Raw genomic sequence first — 22941 nt, 5'->3', positions numbered from 1 at the left:
GGTTAAAGTATCGGCATATATAACCTAAGATATACATGTGTAGGACGTGATCGTACATGTGTAGGACGTGATCGTACATGTGTAGGACGTGATCGTACATGTGTAGGGCGTGATCGTACATGTGTAGGGCGTGATCATACATGTGTAGGACGTGATCATACATGTGTAGGGCGTGATCGTACATGTGTAGGACGTGATCGTACATGTGTAGGACGTGATCGTACATGTGTAGGGCGTGATCGTACATGTGTAGGACGTGATCATACATGTGTAGGACGTGATCGTACATGTGTAGGACGTGATCATACATGTGTAGGACGTGATCGTACATGTGTAGGGCGTGATCGTACATGTGTAGGGCGTGATCGTACATGTGTAGGGCGTGATCGTACATGTGTAGGACGTGATCATGCATGCAGGTTGAACGTTTCGGAGTCGTTACACAAACCTGTAGGGTGTGATGATATCGAAACTAAGTGTGCATTAATATGATTTTGCAGGAGCTGGGCCTTGTAGGTAGGTGTCATTTAAAACTGTGAGTGTGATGCTTATAGAACTGTGGAACTTGGTCATATCAATGGTTGGTCGAAGGTATCGAAATGTCGGAGCATAGTGATATCAATCGTCTCAAGATCACGAGTACATGGAGAGTGCGTATACGGATGGTCTAACAGAGTACTTGTAGCGATAGTCTAGGAGAGAGTACGTACATAGATGGTCTAGTGAACAGTACGTGTATAGATGGTCTAACAGAGTACTTGTAGCGACATTCTAGGAGAGAGTACGTATATAGATGGTCTAGTGAACAGTACGTGTATAGATGGTCTAACAGAGTACTTGTGGCGATAGTCTAGGAGAGAGTACGTATATAGATGGTCTAGTGAACAGTACGTGTATGGATGGTCTGACAGAGTACTTGTAGCGACATTCTAGGAGAGAGTACGTATATAGATGGTCTAGTGAACAGTACGTGTATAGATGGTCTAACAGAGTACTTGTAGCGATAGTCTAGGAGAGAGTACGTATATAGATGGTCTAGTGAACAGTACGTGTATAGATGGTCTAACAGAGTACTTGTAGCGACATTCTAGGAGAGAGTACGTATATAGATGGTCTAGTGAACAGTACGTGTATAGATGGTCTAACAGAGTACTTGTAGCGATAGTCTAGGAGAGAGTACGTATATAGATGGTCTAGTGAACAGTACGTGTATAGATGGTCTAACAGAGTACTTGTAGCGATAGTCTAGGAGAGAGTACGTATATAGATGGTCTAGTGAACAGTACGTGTATAGATGGTCTAACAGAGTACTTGTAGCGATAGTCTAGGAGAGAGTACGTGTATAGATGGTCTAGTGAACAGTACGTGTATAGATGGTCTAACAGAGTACTTGTAGCGATAGTCTAGGAGAGAGTACGTATATAGATGGTCTAGTGAACAGTACGTGTATAGATGGTCTAACAGAGTACTTGTAGCGATAGTCTAGGAGAGAGTACGTACATAGATGGTCTAGTGAACAGTACGTGTATAGATGGTTTAACAGAGTACTTGTAGCGACATTCTAGGAGAGAGTACGTATATAGATGGTCTAGTGAACAGTACGTGTATAGATGGTCTAACAGAGTACTTGTAGCGACATTCTAGGAGAGAGTACGTGTATGGATGGTCTAGTGAACAGTACGTGTATAGATGGTCTAACAGAGTACTTGTAGCGACATTCTAGGAGAGAGTACGTATATAGATGGTCTAGTGAACAGTACGTGTATAGATGGTCTAACAGAGTACTTGTAGCGATAGTCTAGGAGAGAGTAGGTACATAGATGGTCTAGTGAACAGTACGTGTATAGATGGTCTAACAGAGTACTTGTAGCGATAGTCTAGGAGAGAGTACGTATATAGATGGTCTAGTGAACAGTACGTCTATAGATGGTCTAACAGAGTACTTGTAGCGACATTCTAGGAGAGAGTACGTGTATAGATGGTCTAGTAAACAGTACGTGTATAGATGGTCTAACAGAGTACTTGTAGCGACATTCTAGGAGAGAGTACGTACATAGATGGTCTAGTGAACAGTACGTGTATAGATGGTCTAACAGAGTACTTGTAGCGACATTCCAGGAGAGAGTACGTGTATGGATGGTCTAGTGAACAGTACGTGTATAGATGGTCTAACAGAGTACTTGTAGCGATAGTCTAGGAGAGAGTACGTATATAGATGGTCTAGTGAACAGTACGTGTATAGATGGTTTAACAGAGTACTTGTAGCGACATTCTAGGAGAGAGTACGTATATAGATGGTCTAGTGAATAGTACGTGTATAGATGGTCTAACAGAGTACTTGTAGCGATAGTCTAGGAGAGAGTACGTATATAGATGGTCTAGTGAACAGTACGTGTATAGATGGTCTAACAGAGTACTTGTAGCGATAGTCTAGGAGAGAGTACGTATATAGATGGTCTAGTGAACAGTACGTGTATAGATGGTCTAACAGAGTACTTGTAGCGATAGTCTAGGAGAGAGTACGTATATAGATGGTCTAGTGAACAGTACGTGTATAGATGGTCTAACAGAGTACTTGTAGCGATAGTCTGGGAGAGAGTACGTATATAGATGGTCTAGTGAACAGTACGTGTATAGATGGTCTAACAGAGTACTTGTAGCGATAGTCTAGGAGAGAGTACGTACATAGATGGTCTAGTGAACAGTACGTGTATAGATTGTCTAACAGAGTACTTGTAGCGACATTCTAGGAGAGAGTACGTATATAGATGGTCTAGTGAACAGTACGTGTATAGATGGTCTAACAGAGTACTTGTAGCGACATTCTAGGAGAGAGTACGTGTATGGATGGTCTAGTGAACAGTACGTGTATAGATGGTCTAAAAGAGTACTTGTAGCGACATTCTAGGAGAGAGTACGTATATAGATGGTCTAGTGAACAGTACGTATATAGATGGTCTAACAGAGTACTTGTAGCGATAGTCAAGGAGAGAGTAGGTACATAGATGGTCTAGTGAACAGTACGTGTATAGATGGTCTAACAGAGTACTTGTAGCGACATTCTAGGAGAGAGTACGTGTATGGATGGTCTAGTGAACAGTACGTGTATAGATGGTCTAACAGAGTACTTGTAGCGATAGTCTAGGAGAGAGTACGTATATAGATGGTCTAGTGAACAGTACGTGTATAGATGGTCTAGTGGACTATAGGTGAACAGATGGTCTAGTGGACAGTACGTGTATAGATGATCTAGTAGACTGTACGTGTATAAATGATCTAGTAGACTGTACGTGTATAGATGATCTAGTGGACTATAGGTGAACAGATGGTCTAGTGGACAGTACGTGTATAGATGATCTAGTAGACTGTACGTGTATAAATGATCTAGTAGACTGTACGTGTATAGATGATCTAGTGGACTGTACGTGTATAGATGATCTAGTAGACTGTACGTGTATAGATGACCTAGTGGACTATACGTGTATAGATGATGTAGTGGACTACAGGTGTTTAGATGATCTAGTGGACTGCAAGTGTATAGATGATCTAGTAGACTGTACGTGTATAGATGATCTAGTGGACTATAGGTGTATAGATGATCTAGTAGACTGTACGTGTATAGATGGTCTAGTGGACTATACGTGTATAGATGGTCTAGTGGACAGTACGTCTATAGATGGTCTAACAGAGTACTTGTAGCGACATTCTAGGAGAGAGTACGTGTATGGATGGTCTAGTGAACAGTACGTGTATAGATGGTCTAACAGAGTACTTGTAGCGATAGTCTGGGAGAGAGTACGTATATAGATGGTCTAGTGAACAGTACGTGTATAGATGGTCTAGTGGACTATAGGTGAACAGATGGTCTAGTGGACAGTACGTGTATAGATGATCTAGTAGACTGTACGTGTATAAATGATCTAGTAGACTGTACGTGTATAGATGATCTAGTGGACTATAGGTGAACAGATGGTCTAGTAGACAGTACGTGTATAGATGATCTAGTAGACTGTACGTGTATAAATGATCTAGTAGACTGTACGTGTATAGATGATCTAGTGGACTGTACGTGTATAGATGATCTAGTAGACTGTACGTGTATAGATGACCTAGTGGACTATACGTGTATAGATGATGTAGTGTACTACAGGTGTTTAGATGATCTAGTGGACTGTAAGTGTATAGATGATCTAGTAGACTGTACGTGTATAGATGATCTAGTGGACTATAGGTGTATAGATGGTCTAGTAGACTGTACGTGTATAGATGATCTAGTGGACTGTACGTGTATAGATGATCTAGTAGACTGTACGTGTATAGATGATCTAGTGGACTGTACGTGTATAGATGATCTAGTGGACAGTACGTGTATAGATGATCTAGTGGACTGTACGTGTATAGATGATCTAGTAGACTGTACGTGTATAGATGATCTAGTGGACAGTACATGTATAGATGATCTAGTGGACTGCACGTGTATACATGATCTAGTAGACTGTACGTGTATAGATGATCTAGTGGAGTATAGGTGTATAGATGATCTAGTGGACGATACGTGTATAGATGGTCTAGTGGACTATGCGTGTAGAGATGGTCTAGTGGACGATACGTGTACAGATGATCTAGTGGACTGTACGTGTACAGATGGTCTACTGGACTATACGTGTACAGATGGTCTAGTGGACTATACGTGTATAGATGATCTAGTGGACGATACGTGTACAGATGGTCTAGTGGGCTATACGTGTATAGATGGTCTAATGGACTATAGGTGTATAGATGATCTAGTGGACGATACGTGTACAGATGATCTAGTGGACTATAGGTGTATAGATGATCTAGTGGACTGTACGTGTATAGATGATCTAGTGGACTGTACGTGTATAGATGATCTAGTAGACTGTACGTGTATAGATGATCTAGTGGACTATAGGTGTATAGATGATCTAGAGGACTATAGGTGTATAGATGATCTAGTAGACTGTACGTGTATAGATGATCTAGTGGACTATACGTGTATAGATGGTCTAGTGGATAGTACGTGTATAGATGGTCTAGTGGACTATAGGTGAACAGATGGTCTAGTGGACAGTACGTGTATAGATGATCTAGTAGACTGTACGTGTATAAATGATCTAGTAGACTGTACGTGTATAGATGATCTAGTAGACTGTACGTGTATAGATGACCTAGTGGACTATACGTGTATAGATGATGTAGTGGACTACAGGTGTTTAGATGATCTAGTGGACTGTAAGTGTATAGATGATCTAGTAGACTGTACGTGTATAGATGATCTAGTAGACTGTACGTGTATAGATGATCTAGTGGACTATACGTGTATAGATGATCTAGTAGACTGTACGTGTATAGATGATCTAGTAGACTGTACGTGTATAGATGATCTAGTAGACTGTACGTGTATAGATGATCTAGTGGACTGTACGTGTATACATGATCTAGTGGACTGTACGTGTATAGATGATCTAGTGGACTGTAAGTGTATAGATGATTTGGTAGACTGTACGTGTATAGATGATCTAGTAGACTGTACGTGTATAGTTGATCTGGTAGACTGTACGTGTATAGATTACCTAGTGGTCTATACGTGTATAGATGATGTAGTGGACTACAGGTGTTTAGATGATCTAGTGGACTGTAAGTGTATAGATGATCTAGTAGACTGTACGTGTATAGATGATCTAGTAGACTGTACGTGTATAGATGATCTAGTAGACTGTACGTGTATAGATGATCTAGTAGACTGTACGTGTATAGATGATCTAGTAGACTGTACGTGTATAGATGATCTAGTGGACTATACGTGTATAGATGATGTAGTGGACTACAGGTGTTTAGATGATCTAGTGGACTGTAAGTGTATAGATGATCTAGTAGACTGTACGTGTATAGATGATCTAGTGGACTGTACGTGTATAGATGATCTAGTGGACTGTACGTGTATAGATGATCTAGTGGACTGTACGTGTATAGATGGTCTAGTGGACTACAGGTGTATAGATGATCTAGTGGACTATACGTGTATAGATGGTCTAGTGGACTATAGGTGAACAGATGGTTTAGTGGACAGTACGTGTATAGATGGTCTAGGCATGGTTTCGTGCAGTTTATATAAAAAGAAGCATGGTTGCAAGTAGCTTGTACAGGGAGCTGAAGCATGGTTGCAAGTAGCTTGTACAGGGAGCTGCATGCTTACATGGAGCTTATATATATATATATATGTAAACATATGGGACTTAGAACTTATAACATGGGACCTAAGTATATGAAAGCATGGTTCCGTGGAACTTGTATACAGAGAAGCATGGCTTCGTGGAACCTGTATACAGAGAGGCATGGTTACGTGGAACTTGTATACAGAGGAGCATGGTTACATGGAACTTCTATACAGAGAAGCATGGTTACATGAAACTTGTATACAGAGAAGCATGGTGACATGAAATTTGCATACAGAGAGGTATGCTTACATGGAACTTGTATACAGAGAGGCATGGTTACGTGGAACCTGTATACAGAAAAGCATGGTTATGTTAAACTTGTATACAGAGAGGCATGGTTACGTGGAACTTGTGTACAGAGAGGCATGGTTACGTGGAGGTTGTATACAGAAAAGCATGGTTATGTTAAACTTGTATACAGAGAGGCATGGCTACGTGGAACTTGTATACAGAGAGGCATGGTTACATTGAACTTGTATACAAAGAGGCATGGTTACGTTGAGCTTGTATACAAAGAGGCATTGTTACGTGGAACTTGTATACAGAGAGGCATGCATGTTACGTGGAACTTCCATACAGAGAGGCATGGTTACATGGAACTTATATATAGAAGCATGGTTACAAATCAGTATATGTAGATACCTAACTGATCCAGATGTTAGTGCCTTGGTCTGCATGTTAAAAGCAGCCTGGCGATGGAAGAAAGCTGTAGTTACATAGCGTTAATGAACACGAGGCTGAAAGCTGTATTTTACTGTAGTTTAAAGGCCTGGATGTACCCATGTGTACATGGGATGGCTGATGAAAGCCTATATGTTTTATAAAAAAATATAATGTTACTATAGAAGTCTAAGGGAAGATATCTGGTGTTGTGTAACCTTAAACATGTATATCCCTAGCCTGTCTCACAGTCCGTGAACCACACATTTTTTCCATACAGCCAAGCCCTCCCCGCAGTGCTAAGGCTCTAAATAAAGCAAGTCGAGATTTACCCAGGTTCATATCTCATTCTCTGGTCAGCCTTAGCTCCTTTTCAATTTAAGCAGGTTTACAATCAAAATTACATGTTCAGAGACTAACCATGAACCTAGTATCTCCGCGAAGGGCTCTATGCGGTTTGTTCTGATACATCCTACCACGCTTACACGTCAAGGTCATGGGTTATTCGCTTTCCTGACATTTGCTTTATTCTCGGCAGCTTGTTTTGTTTCGAACCCGTATACTCCGTGCCCAACATCTTCCTCCCCGCCATTAGCTCTGGGGACCTCCACAAGTGTAAACGATCGCTTTTTCCACGAGAGATGTTTACTTCAACAGTGCCGTCTGACTGAGGAGGCAGACAAGCAGGTATTCCAGTCGGTTGTCTCTTTTTCACAGGGATGGTTTTCACAAATTACAAAATTGTTCTCACAAATCTGCCTCTAGTACACTCACATCCTACTACGTCTCTTGTGACGGTCACGTGACTGGATCAACAATGCTTTGGTAACAGCAGGATATTTGATAACAGCACGCGTATTTTAAAACAATTTGGGGATGATTTATGACTTACTACATGCTGAATCACTTCTTCCCTTTACAGACTCTGTTAGTGTAGTGATACATACTTTAAAAGGTCGATGTTCAATAAGGTGTTGTAACTGTTCATATTTTATATCTTGAAGAAACCAAATAGTTCAAAACATCATATGTTATTATGGAGATTTGTAAAGCACATATTCTAGTTCCCATCCGGAATTCGGGAAAACACTCTCAGAATAAGTTCCCAATCGCGGCGAGGAGATATCAAAAAGTTCTAATTATCACCAAGTCGTTTTCAAGGTAGAAACTTTATTTTGATTTCTTGTCCTTTAGATTTCTCTACAAAGTCACACTTATCCCTTGAGCAGACCTATAATTTCATGGAAAACCAACATTCCTCCTCTACAATGACCTCACTGGTATCGTCAAAATGGAGTCCACATCTTGGCTCATCTGGCAGGGACATATGATCGGTTTGAGAATTCTGCCTATATGGTACTTATATGGTGTCATACGTTTAGCATGTGTTGGATTAACTACTTTCTGAAAGACGCTGTGCATAGATAGTTTAACACTGTGACATGAACATTTGACTAAGATTTGCATTGGTCATTTAACGTCAGATGACCACAAATACCAACATAATGTCTAAAGAGTCTTCTTGTCTGTCTCGCCATTTTCCATGAAATATCAAACTTCATTTCTCAAAAAATCTGCCTCGTCCAGTGACAGCTTGGTTCATTCCACCCCATCTTCCTGCAAGTAGCTTCTGGTTCGTTGAGGCAATATCCAAGCATATGCCATATATGTTCGATAGATGCCACGTGTGGACTGAGTGCTTAGAGTGTCAAGATGGTTGTGTACTTCTGTTGGAGGTTCTCGGTGAGAGTCCTCATGAAACACTCAACAGATAGCTCCAATATGTTATCACGGAGGTACTGCCCAGGGTGACGCCCATGAATAGCATGTAAATGTGTTCTGCCCGTCACCTTGATCCCATCCCATGTCAGCTGTGAGACGTTGTAGGATGTTGACGCTCACCCTGTGTAGTCACTCTCTGTTACCCAAGGCATGATGTAGAAAGCGTCGACGTTTGAACCTGAAAAGTTTATTATATATATTACCACACTGACACAAGCACATCATGAAAGTCATCACATGCTGTGAGTGGAATAGTCACAATAATACAACTTGGCTCCAAAACAACAGAAAATGACACATTCCTTAATTCTTCAGTCTATATTATCAAACATGACACGATGTAGCTATGTGTGATGTGTCAATGGACTATGTAGCGTTGTGTGATGCAGCTATGTGTGATGTAGCTATGTGTGATGTGTCAGTGGACGATGTAGCGTTGTGTGATATAGCGTTGTGTGATGTGTCCATGGACGTTGTGGCATTGTGTGATGCTGCTATGTTTGACGTGTCAATGGACGATATAGCGTTGTGTGATGTGTCAAAGGACGATGTAGCGTTGTGTGATGTAGCTATGTGTTATGTGTCAATGGACGATGTAGCGTTGTGTGATGCAGCTATGTGTGATGTGTCAACTGACGATGTAGCGTTGTGTGATGAAGCTATGTGTGATGTGTCAATGGACGATGTAGCGTTGTGTGATACTGCTATGTGTGAAGTGTCAATAGACCATGTGGCACTATGTGGAGTATTAGTGGAAGAAAACAGTGTTGACGGTTGTCTTTATGTTTCAGAGGCGGGCAACACAATGACTGTGACGGTGCAACTGGACGGAGTTGAGTCCACACTGGAATTTTTTGACCCTGTGGAACGAACAGTAAGTACCACACTCATTCTGATCATACCAACACCATCATCAACACCATAAGTTACACCGGACTTTACAATCATCATCCTCATCAAAGCCGAAACCAACATAACTGCACCATTTTCACGTCAGAAATGGCATCACCAGGACCAAAATCAGAAACACCGCATATCAACATCAAAACCACAAATCACCACCTCCACCTTGTCTGTTTTTATCAACTCACAGCCACAGGTTCAAGCTCCTACCCACCCCTCCACATCCATGCAAGATGGTAGCCCCACTTCCCGCTATCTCAAGGTCAGGAAATCTCTTGTCCTGTCCACCCAAAACCACAACAGGTGGTATGTGCTTGATAAGAACTTAATGTCTTCAGTTCCAGCATTGGACCGTTTCAAGGATCGGCCTCATTTGCATTGCATTAACAACGAATCCACAAATTAAAGGACAATATCTATAATCCAATAAACAAAAACAAAACGTTCTGAGTATAGTGTAATCAAACTAACAGGTAGCTAAGTCTGTCATTTTTGGATACATAGTAACCAAACAAACAGGTAGCTAAGTCTCTCATTTTGGGATAGATAGCAACCACACAAACAGGTAGCTAAGTCTGTCATTTTTGGAGAGATAGTAACCAAACAAACAGGTAGCTAAGTCTGTCATTTTTGGAGAGATAGTAACCAAACAAACAGGTAGCTAAGTCTGACATTTTTGGAGAGATAGTAACCAAACAAACAGGTAGCTAAGTCTGACATTTTTGGAGAGATAGTAACCAAACAAACAGGTAGCTAAGTCTGTCATTTTTGGAGAGATAGTAACCAAACAAACAGGTAGCTAAGTCTGTCATTTTTGGAGAGATAGTAATCAAACAAACAGGCAGCTAAGTCTGACATTTTTGGAGAGATAGTAACCAAACAAACAGGTAGCTAAGTCTGTCATTTTTGGAGAGATAGTAACCAAACAAACAGGTAGCTAAGTCTGTCATTTTTGGAGAGATAGTAACCAAACAAACAGGTAGCTAAGTCTGACATTTTTGGAGAGATAGTAACCAAACAAACAGGTAGCTAAGTCTGTCATTTTTGGAGAGATAGTAACCAAACAAACAGGTAGCTAAGTCTGTCATTTTTGGAGAGATAGTAACCAAACAAACAGGTAGCTAAGTCTGACATTTTTGGAGAGATAGTAACCAAACAAACAGGTAGCTAAGTCTGTCATTTTTGGAGAGATAGTAACCAAACAAACAGGTAGCTAAGTCTGTCATTTTTGGAGAGATAGTAACCAAACAAACAGGTAGCTAAGTCTGTCATTTTTGGAGAGATAGTAACCAAACAAACAGGTAGCTAAGTCTGTCATTTTTGGAGAGATAGTAACCAAACAAACAGGTAGCTAAGTCTGTCATTTTTGGAGAGATAGTAACCAAACAAACAGGTAGCTAAGTCTGCCATTTTTGGAGAGATAGTAACCAAACAAACAGGTAGCTAAGTCTGTCATTTTTGGAGAGATAGTAACCAAACAAACAGGTAGCTAAGTCTGTCATTTTTGGAGAGATAGTAATCAAACAAACAGGTAGCTAAGTCTGACATTTTTGGAGAGATAGTAACCAAACAAACAGGTAGCTAAGTCTGACATTTTTGGAGAGATAGTAACCAAACAAACAGGTAGCTAAGTCTGCCATTTTTGGAGAGATAGTAACCAAACAAACAGGTAGCTAAGTCTGTCATTTTTGGAGAGATAGTAACCAAACAAACAGGTAGCTAAGTCTGACATTTTTGGAGAGATAGTAGCCAAACAAACAGGTAGCTAAGTCTGACATTTTTGGAGAGATAGTAACCAAACAAACAGGTAGCTAAGTCTGACATTTTTGGAGAGATAGTAACCAAACAAACAGGTAGCTAAGTCTGACATTTTTGGAGAGATAGTAACCAAACAAACAGGTAGCTAAGTCTGCCATTTTTGGAGAGATAGTAACCAAACAAACAGGTAGCTAAGTCTGACATTTTTGGAGAGATAGTAACCAAACAAACAGGTAGCTAAGTCTGTCATTTTTGGAGAGATAGTAACCAACCAACAGGTAGCTAAGTCTGTCATTTTTGGAGAGATAGTAACCAAACAAACAGGTAGCTAAGTCTGCCATTTTTGGAGAGATAGTAACCAAACAAACAGGTAGCTAAGTCTGACATTTTTGGAGAGATAGTAACCAAACAAACAGGTAGCTAAGTCTGTCATTTTTGGAGAGATAGTAACCAAACAAACAGGTAGCTAAGTCTGTCATTTTTGGAGAGATAGTAACCAAACAAACAGGTAGCTAAGTCTGCCATTTTTGGAGAGATAGTAACCAAACAAACAGGTAGCTGAGTCTGCCATTTTTGGAGAGATAGTAACCAAACAAACAGGTAGCTAAGTCTGCCATTTTTGGAGAGATAGTAACCAAACAAAAAGGTAGCTAAGTCTGTCATTTTTGGAGAGATAGTAACCAAACAAACAGGTAGCTAAGTCTGCCATTTTTGGAGAGATAGTAACCAAACAAACAGGTAGCTAAGTCTGTCATTTTTGGAGAGATAGTAATCAAACAAACAGGTAGCTAAGTCTGCCATTTTTGGAGAGATAGTAACCAAACAAACAGGTAGCTAAGTCTGACATTTTTGGAGAGATAGTAACCAAACAAACAGGTAGCTAAGTCTGCCATTTTTGGAGAGATAGTAACCAAACAAACAGGTAGCTAAGTCTGTCATTTTTGGAGAGATAGTAACCAAACAAACAGGTAGCTAAGTCTGCCATTTTTGGAGAGCTAGTAACCAAACAAACAGGTAGCTAAGTCTGCCATTTTTGGAGAGATAGTAACCAAACAAACAGGTAGCTAAGTCTGCCATTTTTGGAGAGATAGTAACCAAACAAACAGGTAGCTAAGTCTGACATTTTTGGAGAGATAGTAACCAAACAAACAGGTAGCTAAGTCTGTCATTTTTGGAGAGATAGTAACCAAACAAACAGGTAGCTAAGTCTGTCATTTTTGGAGAGATAGTAACCAAACAAACAGGTAGCTAAGTCTGTCATTTTTGGAGAGATAGTAACCAAACAAACAGGTAGCTAAGTCTGCCATTTTTGGAGAGATAGTAACCAAACAAACAGGTAGCTAAGTCTGTCATTTTTGGAGAGATAGTAACCAAACAAACAGGTAGCTAAGTCTGCCATTTTTGGAGAGATAGTAACCAAACAAACAGGTAGCTAAGTCTGCCATTTTTGGAGAGATAGTAACCAAACAAACAGGTAGCTAAGTCTGTCATTTTTGGAGAGATAGTAACCAAACAAACAGGTAGCTAAGTCTGCCATTTTTGGAGAGATAGTAACCAAACAAACAGGTAGCTAAGTCTGCCATTTTTGGAGAGATAGTAGCCAAACAAACAGGTAGCTAAGTCTGACATTTTTGGAGAGATAGTAACCAAACAAACAGGTAGCTAAGTCTGCCATTTTTGGAGAGATAGTAACCAAACAAACAGGTAGCTAAGTCTGACATTTTTGGAGAGATAGTAACCAAACAAACAGGTAGCTAAGTCTGTCATTTTTGGAGAGATAGTAACCAAACAAACAGGTAGCTAAGTCTGCCATTTTTGGAGAGATAGTAACCAAACAAACAGGTAGCTAAGTCTGTCATTTTTGGAGAGATAGTAACCAAACAAACAGGTAGGTAAGTCTGCCATTTTTGGAGAGATAGTAACCAAACAAACAGGTAGCTAAGTCTGTCATTTTTGGAGAGATAGTAACCAAACAAACAGGTAGCTAAGTCTGTCATTTTTGGAGAGATAGTAACCAAACAAACAGGTAGCTAAGTCTGCCATTTTTGGAGAGATAGTAACCAAACAAACAGGTAGCTAAGTCTGTCATTTTTGGAGAGATAGTAATCAAACAAACAGGTAGCTAAGTCTGTCATTTTTGGAGAGATAGTAACCAAACAAACAGGTAGCTAAGTCTGCCATTTTTGGAGAGATAGTAACCAAACAAACAGGTAGCTTAGTCTGCCATTTTTGGAGAGATAGTAACCAAACAAACAGGTAGCTAAGTCTGTCATTTTTGGAGAGATAGTAACCAAACAAACAGGTAGCTAAGTCTGACATTTTTGGAGAGATAGTAACCAAACAAACAGGTAGCTAAGTCTGCCATTTTTGGAGAGATAGTAACCAAACAAACAGGTAGCTAAGTCTGCCATTTTTGGAGAGATAGTAACCAAACAAACAGGTAGCTAAGTCTGCCATTTTTGGAGAGATAGTAACCAAACAAACAGGTAGCTAAGTCTGTCATTTTTGGAGAGATAGTAATCAAACAAACAGGTAGCTAAGTCTGTCATTTTTGGAGAGCTAGTAACCAAACAAACAGGTAGCTAAGTCTGCCATTTTTGGAGAGATAGTAATCAAACTAACAGGTAGCTAAGTCTGTCATTTTTGGAGAGATAGTAACCAAACAAACAGGTAGCTAAGTCTGTCATTTTTGGAGAGATAGTAACCAAACAAACAGGTAGCTAAGTCTGCCATTTTTGGAGAGATAGTAACCAAACAAACAGGTAGCTAAGTCTGACATTTTTGGAGAGATAGTAACCAAACAAACAGGTAGCTAAGTCTGACATTTTTGGAGAGATAGTAACCAAACAAACAGGTAGCTAAGTCTGACATTTTTGGAGAGATGGTAACCAAACAAACAGGTAGCTAAGTCTGTCATTTTTGGAGAGATAGTAACCAAACAAACAGGTAGCTAAGTCTGTCATTTTTGGAGAGATAGTAACCAAACAAACAGGTAGCTAAGTCTGCCATTTTTGGAGAGATAGTAACCAAACAAACAGGTAGCTAAGTCTGTCATTTTGGGATAGATCGTAATCAAACAATCTTGTTGCTGAGCCAGTCCGTTTTGGGTATAGTTTAATCAAACAAACTTGTAGCTAAGTCTGCTTTCTATCATCTATCTAAACTCGGGATGTGAATCCTGGCCAACAATAATCCGAGGACGTCTGTTTTCATTGTTAAACGTAAGGGCCCCTAGTGTCCTCAATCATCGGCTCCGAATGTATATATATGTGGACACCTGGTGCCAATGGTGTTCTGGGAGAGTACACCTGTTACATATTCCGCGTCCTGGCGCTAGCTTATTGTAAAGGCAACATCAAAGAAAGGTGATAATGCGTTCATATTTAAACAACTTGTTGAATGATCCTATGAGCTTACTGCCATGCCCCTTCTTCACATGCCTCGAGACAGTTGGCATTGAAACCATTTGTTCTTGAGGCACATGTAGGTAGTATTCCCACAATCATCAGTCTACCATGCTACATCTGCCTACTGTTGCTACAACAAAACTATCTGCCCCACCTGTATACAGTGTTGCTACAGCCCAACTGTCTGCCCAACCTGTCTACAGTTGCTACACCCCAACTGTCTACTGTTGCTACAGCCCTACTGTACGCCCCACCTGTCTACAGTTGCTACACCCCACCTGTCTACTGTTGCTACACCCCACCTGTCTACTGTTGCTACAGCAAAACTGTCTGCCCCACCTGTCTACAGTTGCTACACCCCACCTGTGTACTGTTGCTACAGCAAAACTGTCAGCCCAACCTGTCTACAGTTGCTACACCCCACCTGTCTACAGTTGCTACACCCCACCTGTCCACAGTTGCTGCAGTCCAACTGTCTGCCCCGCCTGTGTACAGTTGCTGCACCCCACCTGGCTACAGTTGCTACACCCCACCTGTCTACAGTTGCTACAGCCCAACTGTCCGCCCCATCTGTCTACAGGTGCTACACCCCACCTGTCTACAGGTGCTACACCCCACCTGGCTACAGTTGCTACACCCCACCTGTCTACAGTTGCTACAGCCCAACTGTCTGCCCCACCTGTCTACAGTTGCTACACCCCACCTGTCTCATGCTACTACACCCCACTTGTGTACTGTACCTACAACCCACCTGTCTCATGCTACTACACCCCACCTGTCTACTGTTCCTACAGCCCAAATGTCTCATGCTACTACACCACAACTGTCTACTGTACCTACCCCCCACCTGTCTCATGCTACTACAACCCACCTGTCTACTGTTCCTACACCCCAACTGTCTCATGCTACTACACCCCAACTGTCTACTGTACCTACACCCCACCGTTGCTACACACCATCTATGATTACGCAATGTCAATTAGAAAGTGGTCAAATGTAACATTTGTATATTTGAGATTACACTTTCTTAGTAAAATACAAATTCTATTGCGTTTTTGGTTGAGTCCCATGCGGGATTCGAACCCACACCCTTAGTGTCAGGCACATAATCACCAGCACACAAAGTCATCCGCCTAGCCCCCTCAGCCACCGCGACTTCAACAATAATGACAGGTATAAATTGGCATGGCTTCCACGGCCGAAAGCTGACATTACACAATGCCATTTAGAAAGTGCCCAGATGTAACATATGTCACATTTGGGATTACACTTTCGTAGTAAAGTATAAATTCTAGTACGTTCTAGGTTGAGGCCCATCCGGGATTCGAATGTGTCTACACCCCACCTGTCTACTGTACCTACACCCCACCTGTCTCATGCTACCACACCCCAATTGTCTCATGCTACTACACCCAACCTGCCTCATGCTACTACACACCGCCTGTGTAGTGTACCTACCCCCCACCTGCCTCATGCTACTACACCCCAACTGTCTACTGTACCTACCCCCCACCTGTCTCATGCTACTACACCCAACCTGTCTCATGCTACTACACACCGCCTGTGTACTGTACCTACCCCCCACCTGCCTCATGCTACTACACCCCAACTGTCTACTGTACCTACCCCCCACCTGTCTCATGCCACTACACCCAACCTGTCTACTGTACCTACCCCCCACCTGTCTCATGCTACTACGACCCAACTGTATCATGCTACTACACCCCACCTGTATCATGCTGCTACGCCCCATCTGTCTACTGTGCCTACCCCAACCTGTCTACTGTACCTACACCCCAACTGCCTCATACTACTACACCCCAACTGTCTACTGTACCTACACTCCACCTGTCTCATGCTCCTACACCCCAACTGTCTCATGCTACTACACACCGCCTGTGTACTGTACCTACACCCCACCTGTCTCATGCTACTACACCCAACCTGTCTCATGCTACTACACACCGTCTCATGCTACTACACACCAACTGTCTCATGCTACTACACACCAAATGTCTCATGCTACTACACACCGCCTGTGTACTGTACCTACCCCCCACCTGCCTCATGCTACTACACCCCAACTGTCTACTGTACCTACCCCCCACCTGTCTCATGCCACTACACCCAACCTGTCTACTGTACCTACACCCCACCTGTCTCATGCTACTACGACCCAACTGTATCATGCTACTACACCCCACCTGTATCATGCTGCTACGCCCCATCTGTCTACTGTGCCTACCCCAACCTGTCTACTGTACCTACACCCCAACTGCCTCATACTACTACACCCCAACTGTCTACTGTACCTACACCCCACCTGCCTCATGCTCCTACACCCCAACTGTCTCATGCTACTACACACCGCCTGTGTACTGTACCTACACCCCACCTGTCTCATGCTACTACACACCCCACCTGTCTTCTGTTCCTACACCCCAGCTGTCTTATGCTACTACACCCCACTTGTCTACCGTTGCTACACACCACCTGTCTACTGTTACTACTAGACGTCATGTCTGTCTACTCTTATTACGCCCCGCCTGTCAACAGCTATTACACCGCACGTGTCCATTGTTATTGCACACACCCTGATTTGCTACTTTTACTACACCTGTTACTAGACCCGACCAATCTGTGGTTGTACTACACCTGTTACTACACCCGACCCATCTGTGGTTGTACTGCACCTGTTACTACACCCGACTCATCTGTGGTTGTACTACACCTGTTACTACACCCGACCCATCTGTGGTTGTACTGCACCTGTTACTACACCCGACCAATCTGTGGTTGTACTGCACCTGTTACTACACCCGACCAATCTGTGGTTGTACTGCACCTGTTACTACACCCGACCAATCCGTGGTTGTACTGCACCTGTTACTACACCCGACCAATCCGTGGTTGTACTGCACCTGTTACTACACCCGACCAATCTGTGGTTGTACTGCACCTGTTACTACACCCGACCAATCTGTGGTTGTACTGCACCTGTTACTACACCCGACCAATCTGTGGTTGTACTGCACCTGTTACTACACCCGACCAATCTGTGGTTGTACTGCACCTGTTACTACACCCGACCAATCTGTGGTTGTACTGCACCTGTTACTACACCCGACCAATCTGTGGTTGTACTGCACCTGTTACTACACCCGACCAATCCGTGGTTGTACTGCACCTGTTACTACACCCGACCAATCCGTGGTTCTACTGTACCTGTTACTACACCCGACCAATCTGTGGTTCTACTGCACCTGTTACTACACCCGACCAATCTGTGGTTGTACTGGACCTGTTACTACACCCGACCAATCTGTGGTTGTACTGCACCTGTTACTACATCCGACCAATCCGTGGTTGTACTGCACCTGTTACTACACCCGACCAATCTGTGGTTGTACTGCACCTGTTACTACACCCGACCAATCCGTGGTTGTACTGCACCTGTTACTACACCCGACCAATCCGTGGTTGTACTGCACCTGTTACTACACCCGACCAATCCGTGGTTGTACTGCACCTGTTACTACACCCGACCAATCTGTGGTTGTACTGCACCTGTTACTACACCCGACCCATCTGTGGTTGTACTGCACCTGTTACTACATCCGACCAATCTGTGGTTGTACTGCACCTGTTACTACACCCGACCCATCTGTGGTTGTACTGCACCTGTTACTACACCCGACCAATCCGTGGTTGTACTGCACCTGTTACTAGACCCGACCCATCTGTGGTTGTACTGCACCTGTTACTACACCCGACCAATCTGTGGTTGTACTGCACCTGTTACTACACCCGACCAATCTGTGGCTGTACTGCACCTGTTACTTCACCCGACCAATCCGTGGTTGTACTGCACCTGTTACTACACCCGACCAATCCGTGGTTGTACTGCACCTGTTACTACACCCGACCAATCCGTGGTTGTACTGCACCTGTTACTACACCCGACTAATCTGTGGTTGTACTGCACCTGTTACTACACCCGACCAATCTGTGGTTGTACTGCACTGTGTATGGATACTGATAATACGCCCTACCCCCTCACTATTGTTACACCCCACCTGTCTGTTGTCACCTCACGGTTATAGTACCGTGATGCACGTGCCGCAATTTATTAGTTAATGTAGGTGACTGGATTCATAATAAGGAAAACCTATAGATATGAACATGTTTGATATAAAAATTATACACAAGGCAAAAGTTACTTTAAGTGTGCGAAGGAAATGTAACACTGGAATTTGTTTTTAAGTTTATGTATAATTGAGGACCCAGTGTTGCAATACTCTGTGATGATCAGTTGTTCTACGAGCGTGATCTATGACATTAGTTCTGATGAAAATGAAGGTCAATTCGTCAAGATTCTTGACGTCATGGGCAATGTTTGTTGTCATGGAAACAGGTAATAAACATCACTTATGATGTCATTAGCGTTCCGGTGAAGTGTGTCTACGTCACAGACCGACATGCATATTATTCCTGTCAGATTTGACATTTATGTCTCTGATACCGTGAAGCATTCCCGCCCTTATCTCTTCAAAGAATTATCAGATATTACCAAGGAGTGTTATGATTACAAGAGCCCCTTTTGCCGCGTTTGAGGACGTTTTGATCGTCGGTTGTATAGATAAAGAATCTGACGGAAAATCGATGTTAGTTAGAAGAATGTCATAGATACTGACTATGTACTATATGTTATATACGGACCAATTTACTACTGAGAAATACTGTCTAACTTATAAAGAATATACCACGGACATTTCCAAGGTAGTACTATAAAGGGTTGAAAGTCCAACCCAGGTATAATTATCAGCAAAATATGGAACTGTTCAGTCTCAGTATGGAACAGTGAAATGTCGGCCGCGTGTATTCCACGCTGCAGTGTGGTCAGTTTCATAAAGTGCTGCTGGTTTGTGCCCAGGATACTCCAGTGTTCCACACTGATAGTGCTAGACCAACTTGTTAATGGTATTTTGTATGTAATATATATCTTTTAGCCCACCATAGAACACACAGTTATACAGTATGCAACTATACAACACACAGTTATACAGTATGCAACTATACAACACACAGTTATACAGTATGCAACTATACAACACACAGTTATACAGTATGCAACTATACAACACACAGTTATACAGTATGCAACTATACAACACACAGTTATACAGTATGCAACTATACAACACACAGCTATTCATTACCTCTATACAGCATCCTGCTATATATACCGAGAATAAAAGTTATGCGCCAGCCTATTTCAAAACTAAGATGTGAAGCTGTGGAAATGGCTCGCTGAAGTAATAGGAAAGCAACACACAGATATACAAGTCTGTGCTAGAATCTATAACCTGTACAATATACATGTATACAAGTCAGTGTTAGACTCTATATGCTGTACTATACTCAGGTATACAAGTCAGTGCTAGACGCTATAAGCTGTACAATTACCCAGCCATAGTGCTAGACCCTTTGTTCTGTACACTACGTGGCAGGCAGGGAACCTCTGCATTATTCACGGGGTAACTGAATGTCCTCATTTATGGAATGACGATGTGGCCCTACCCTGTGTACAGCAGAGCAAATTTTCATCGAAACAACCCTAGCCTAGTTGTTATTGACTTCATTTAAGGATATGAACTTTGTTGATAGAGATGTATTGAATAGCCTTTCTCACTGCAGGTGACAATAAAATAAATAACAGTGCATTCCATGACAGGCAGGAGATCATAAATAAACTGATGTGTGGCTGTACCGAGATATAAGGGACATCACACTACCTGGTAGAGGTGTGGGTGTATCGCCCAGCATTCAAAGTACCTTCAGGTATCTGGTACGGGTGTGGTTGCATTGCGATTCAAGGCACCTTAATGAATCTGGTACAGGTGTAGTTGCACTGTCATTCAAGGTACCTTAATGTATCCGGTACAGGAGTACTACTATTAGTACAACTAACAAACTAGTTATACTGCAATTCAAGGTACCTCGAGGTATCTGGTACAGGTGTTGGTGTACGGCCATTCAAGGTACCTCGGAGTATCTGGTACATATTTGCCTGTACTGCCATTCAAGTTACCTCGAGGTGTCAGATACAGGTGTGTTTGTACTGTCATTCATGATAATTCAGAGTACCTGCATGTGCGAGTATCCGCCATTCAAGGTACTACAAGGTATCTGGTACTCGTGTTGTAAACTGCCATTCACACAAGTCAGTGAGTCCTGCATATAACCAACACACCATTCAGTGACCCAAGTTGATATCCAACACACCAGTCAGTGACCCATGTATATATCTTACACACACGCCTCTGACCCATGTTGATATCCAACACACCAGTCAATGACCCATGTATATAACGTACACACTAGTCAGTGACTTATTTTGATATCCAACACACCAGTCAATGACTCATGTATTTAACGTACTCACTAGTCAATGACACATGTATATCACTGACACACACGTCAGTAAGTCATCTATATAACCAAAACACCAGTCGGTGACCCATGTATATCACTGACACACACGTCAGTAACTCATGTTGATAACCAGCACACCAGTCAATGACCCATGCATATAACTTACCCACTAGTCAGAGACCCATTTTGATAACCAACACACCAGTGAATGACCCATGTATATAACGTACACAATAGTCAGTGACTCAATTTGATAACCAACACACCAGTCAATGACCCATGTATATAACCTACACACTAGTCAGTGACTCATTTTGATAATCAACACACCAGTCAATGACAAATGTATATCACTGCCACACACGTCAGTGACCCAAGTTGATATCCAACACACCGGTCAGTGACCCATGTATATATCTTACACACACGCCTCTGACCCATGTTGATATCCAACACACCAGTCAATGACCCATGTATATAACGTACACACTAGTCAGTGACTTATTTTGATATCCAACACACCAGTCAATAACTCATGTATTTAACGTACTCACTAGTCAATGACACATGTATATCACTGACACACACGTCAGTAAGACATCTATATAACCAAAACACCAGTCAATGACCCATGTATATACCGTACACACTAGTCAGTGACTCATGTACATCACTGACACACACGTCAGTGAGTCATCTATATAACCAAAACACCAGTCGGTGACCCATGTATATCACTGACACACACGTCAGTAACTCATGTTGATAACCAGCACACCAGTCAATGACCCATGCATATAACTTACACACTAGTCAGAGACTCATTTTGATAACCAACACACCACTGAATGACCCATGTATACAACGTACACAATAGTCAATGACTCATTTTGATAACCAACACACCAGTCAATGACCCATGTATATAACCTACACACTAGTCAGTGACTCATTTTGAAAACCAACACACGAGTCAATGACAAATGTATGTCACTGCTACACACGAAGGTGACTCATGTTGATAACCAACACACCAGTCAATGACCCATGTTATATAACGTACACACTAGTCAGTGACTCATTTTCATAACCAAAACACCAGTCAATGAAACATGTATATAACGTACACACTAGTCAGTGACTCATTTTGATATCCAAAACACCAGTCAATGACAAATGTGTATAACGTACACACTAGTCAATGACTCATGTAGACACCAGTTAGTGACTCATTTTGATAACCAACACACCAGTCAACGACCCATGTATATAACGTACACACTAGTCAGTGACTCATTTTGATCACCAACGCACCAGTCAAAGACACATGTCTGTAACCTACACACTAGTCAGTGACTCATTTTGATCACCAACGCACCAGTCAATGACCCATGTCTGTAACCTACACACTAGTCAGGGACTCATTTTGATATCCAACACACCAGTTACTGACACATGTATGTAACCTACACACTAGTCAGTGACTCATTTTGATAACCAGCACACCAGTCAGTGACCCATGTATATAAAGTACACACTAGTCAGTGACTCATGTATATAACTTAGACACACGTCAGTGAATCATCTTTATAACTAACACACCAGTCAGTGGCTCATGTTTAACACTGACACACAAGTCAGTGACTCATTTTGATAACCAGCACACCAGTCAATGACCCATGTATATAACCTACACACTTGTCAGTGACCCATTTTCATGTCCAACACACCAGTCAATGACCCATGTGCATAACGTA

The 22941-nt window shown here is 42.0% G+C and overlaps 1 protein-coding gene across 1 annotated transcript in view; it reads left to right on the top strand.

Annotated features, from left to right (window-relative positions):
• The window catches only part of LOC137258932 (GTP-binding protein RAD-like), a 62870-nt gene that overhangs the window by 13986 nt on the left and 25943 nt on the right, over positions 1-22941 (top strand). Inside the window, exon 2 of the mRNA XM_067796627.1 lies at positions 9473-9555. Coding sequence (XP_067652728.1) covers positions 9473-9555 — 83 coding nt within the window. The remainder of the gene's footprint in view (positions 1-9472; positions 9556-22941) is intronic.

Source organism: Haliotis asinina, chromosome 12, assembly GCF_037392515.1.
Source record: "Haliotis asinina isolate JCU_RB_2024 chromosome 12, JCU_Hal_asi_v2, whole genome shotgun sequence".
Taxonomy (NCBI): Eukaryota; Metazoa; Mollusca; class Gastropoda; order Lepetellida; family Haliotidae; genus Haliotis; species Haliotis asinina.
The sequence above is the reverse complement of the archived record's forward strand: the minus strand, read 5'-3'. Positions and strand labels throughout refer to the sequence as shown.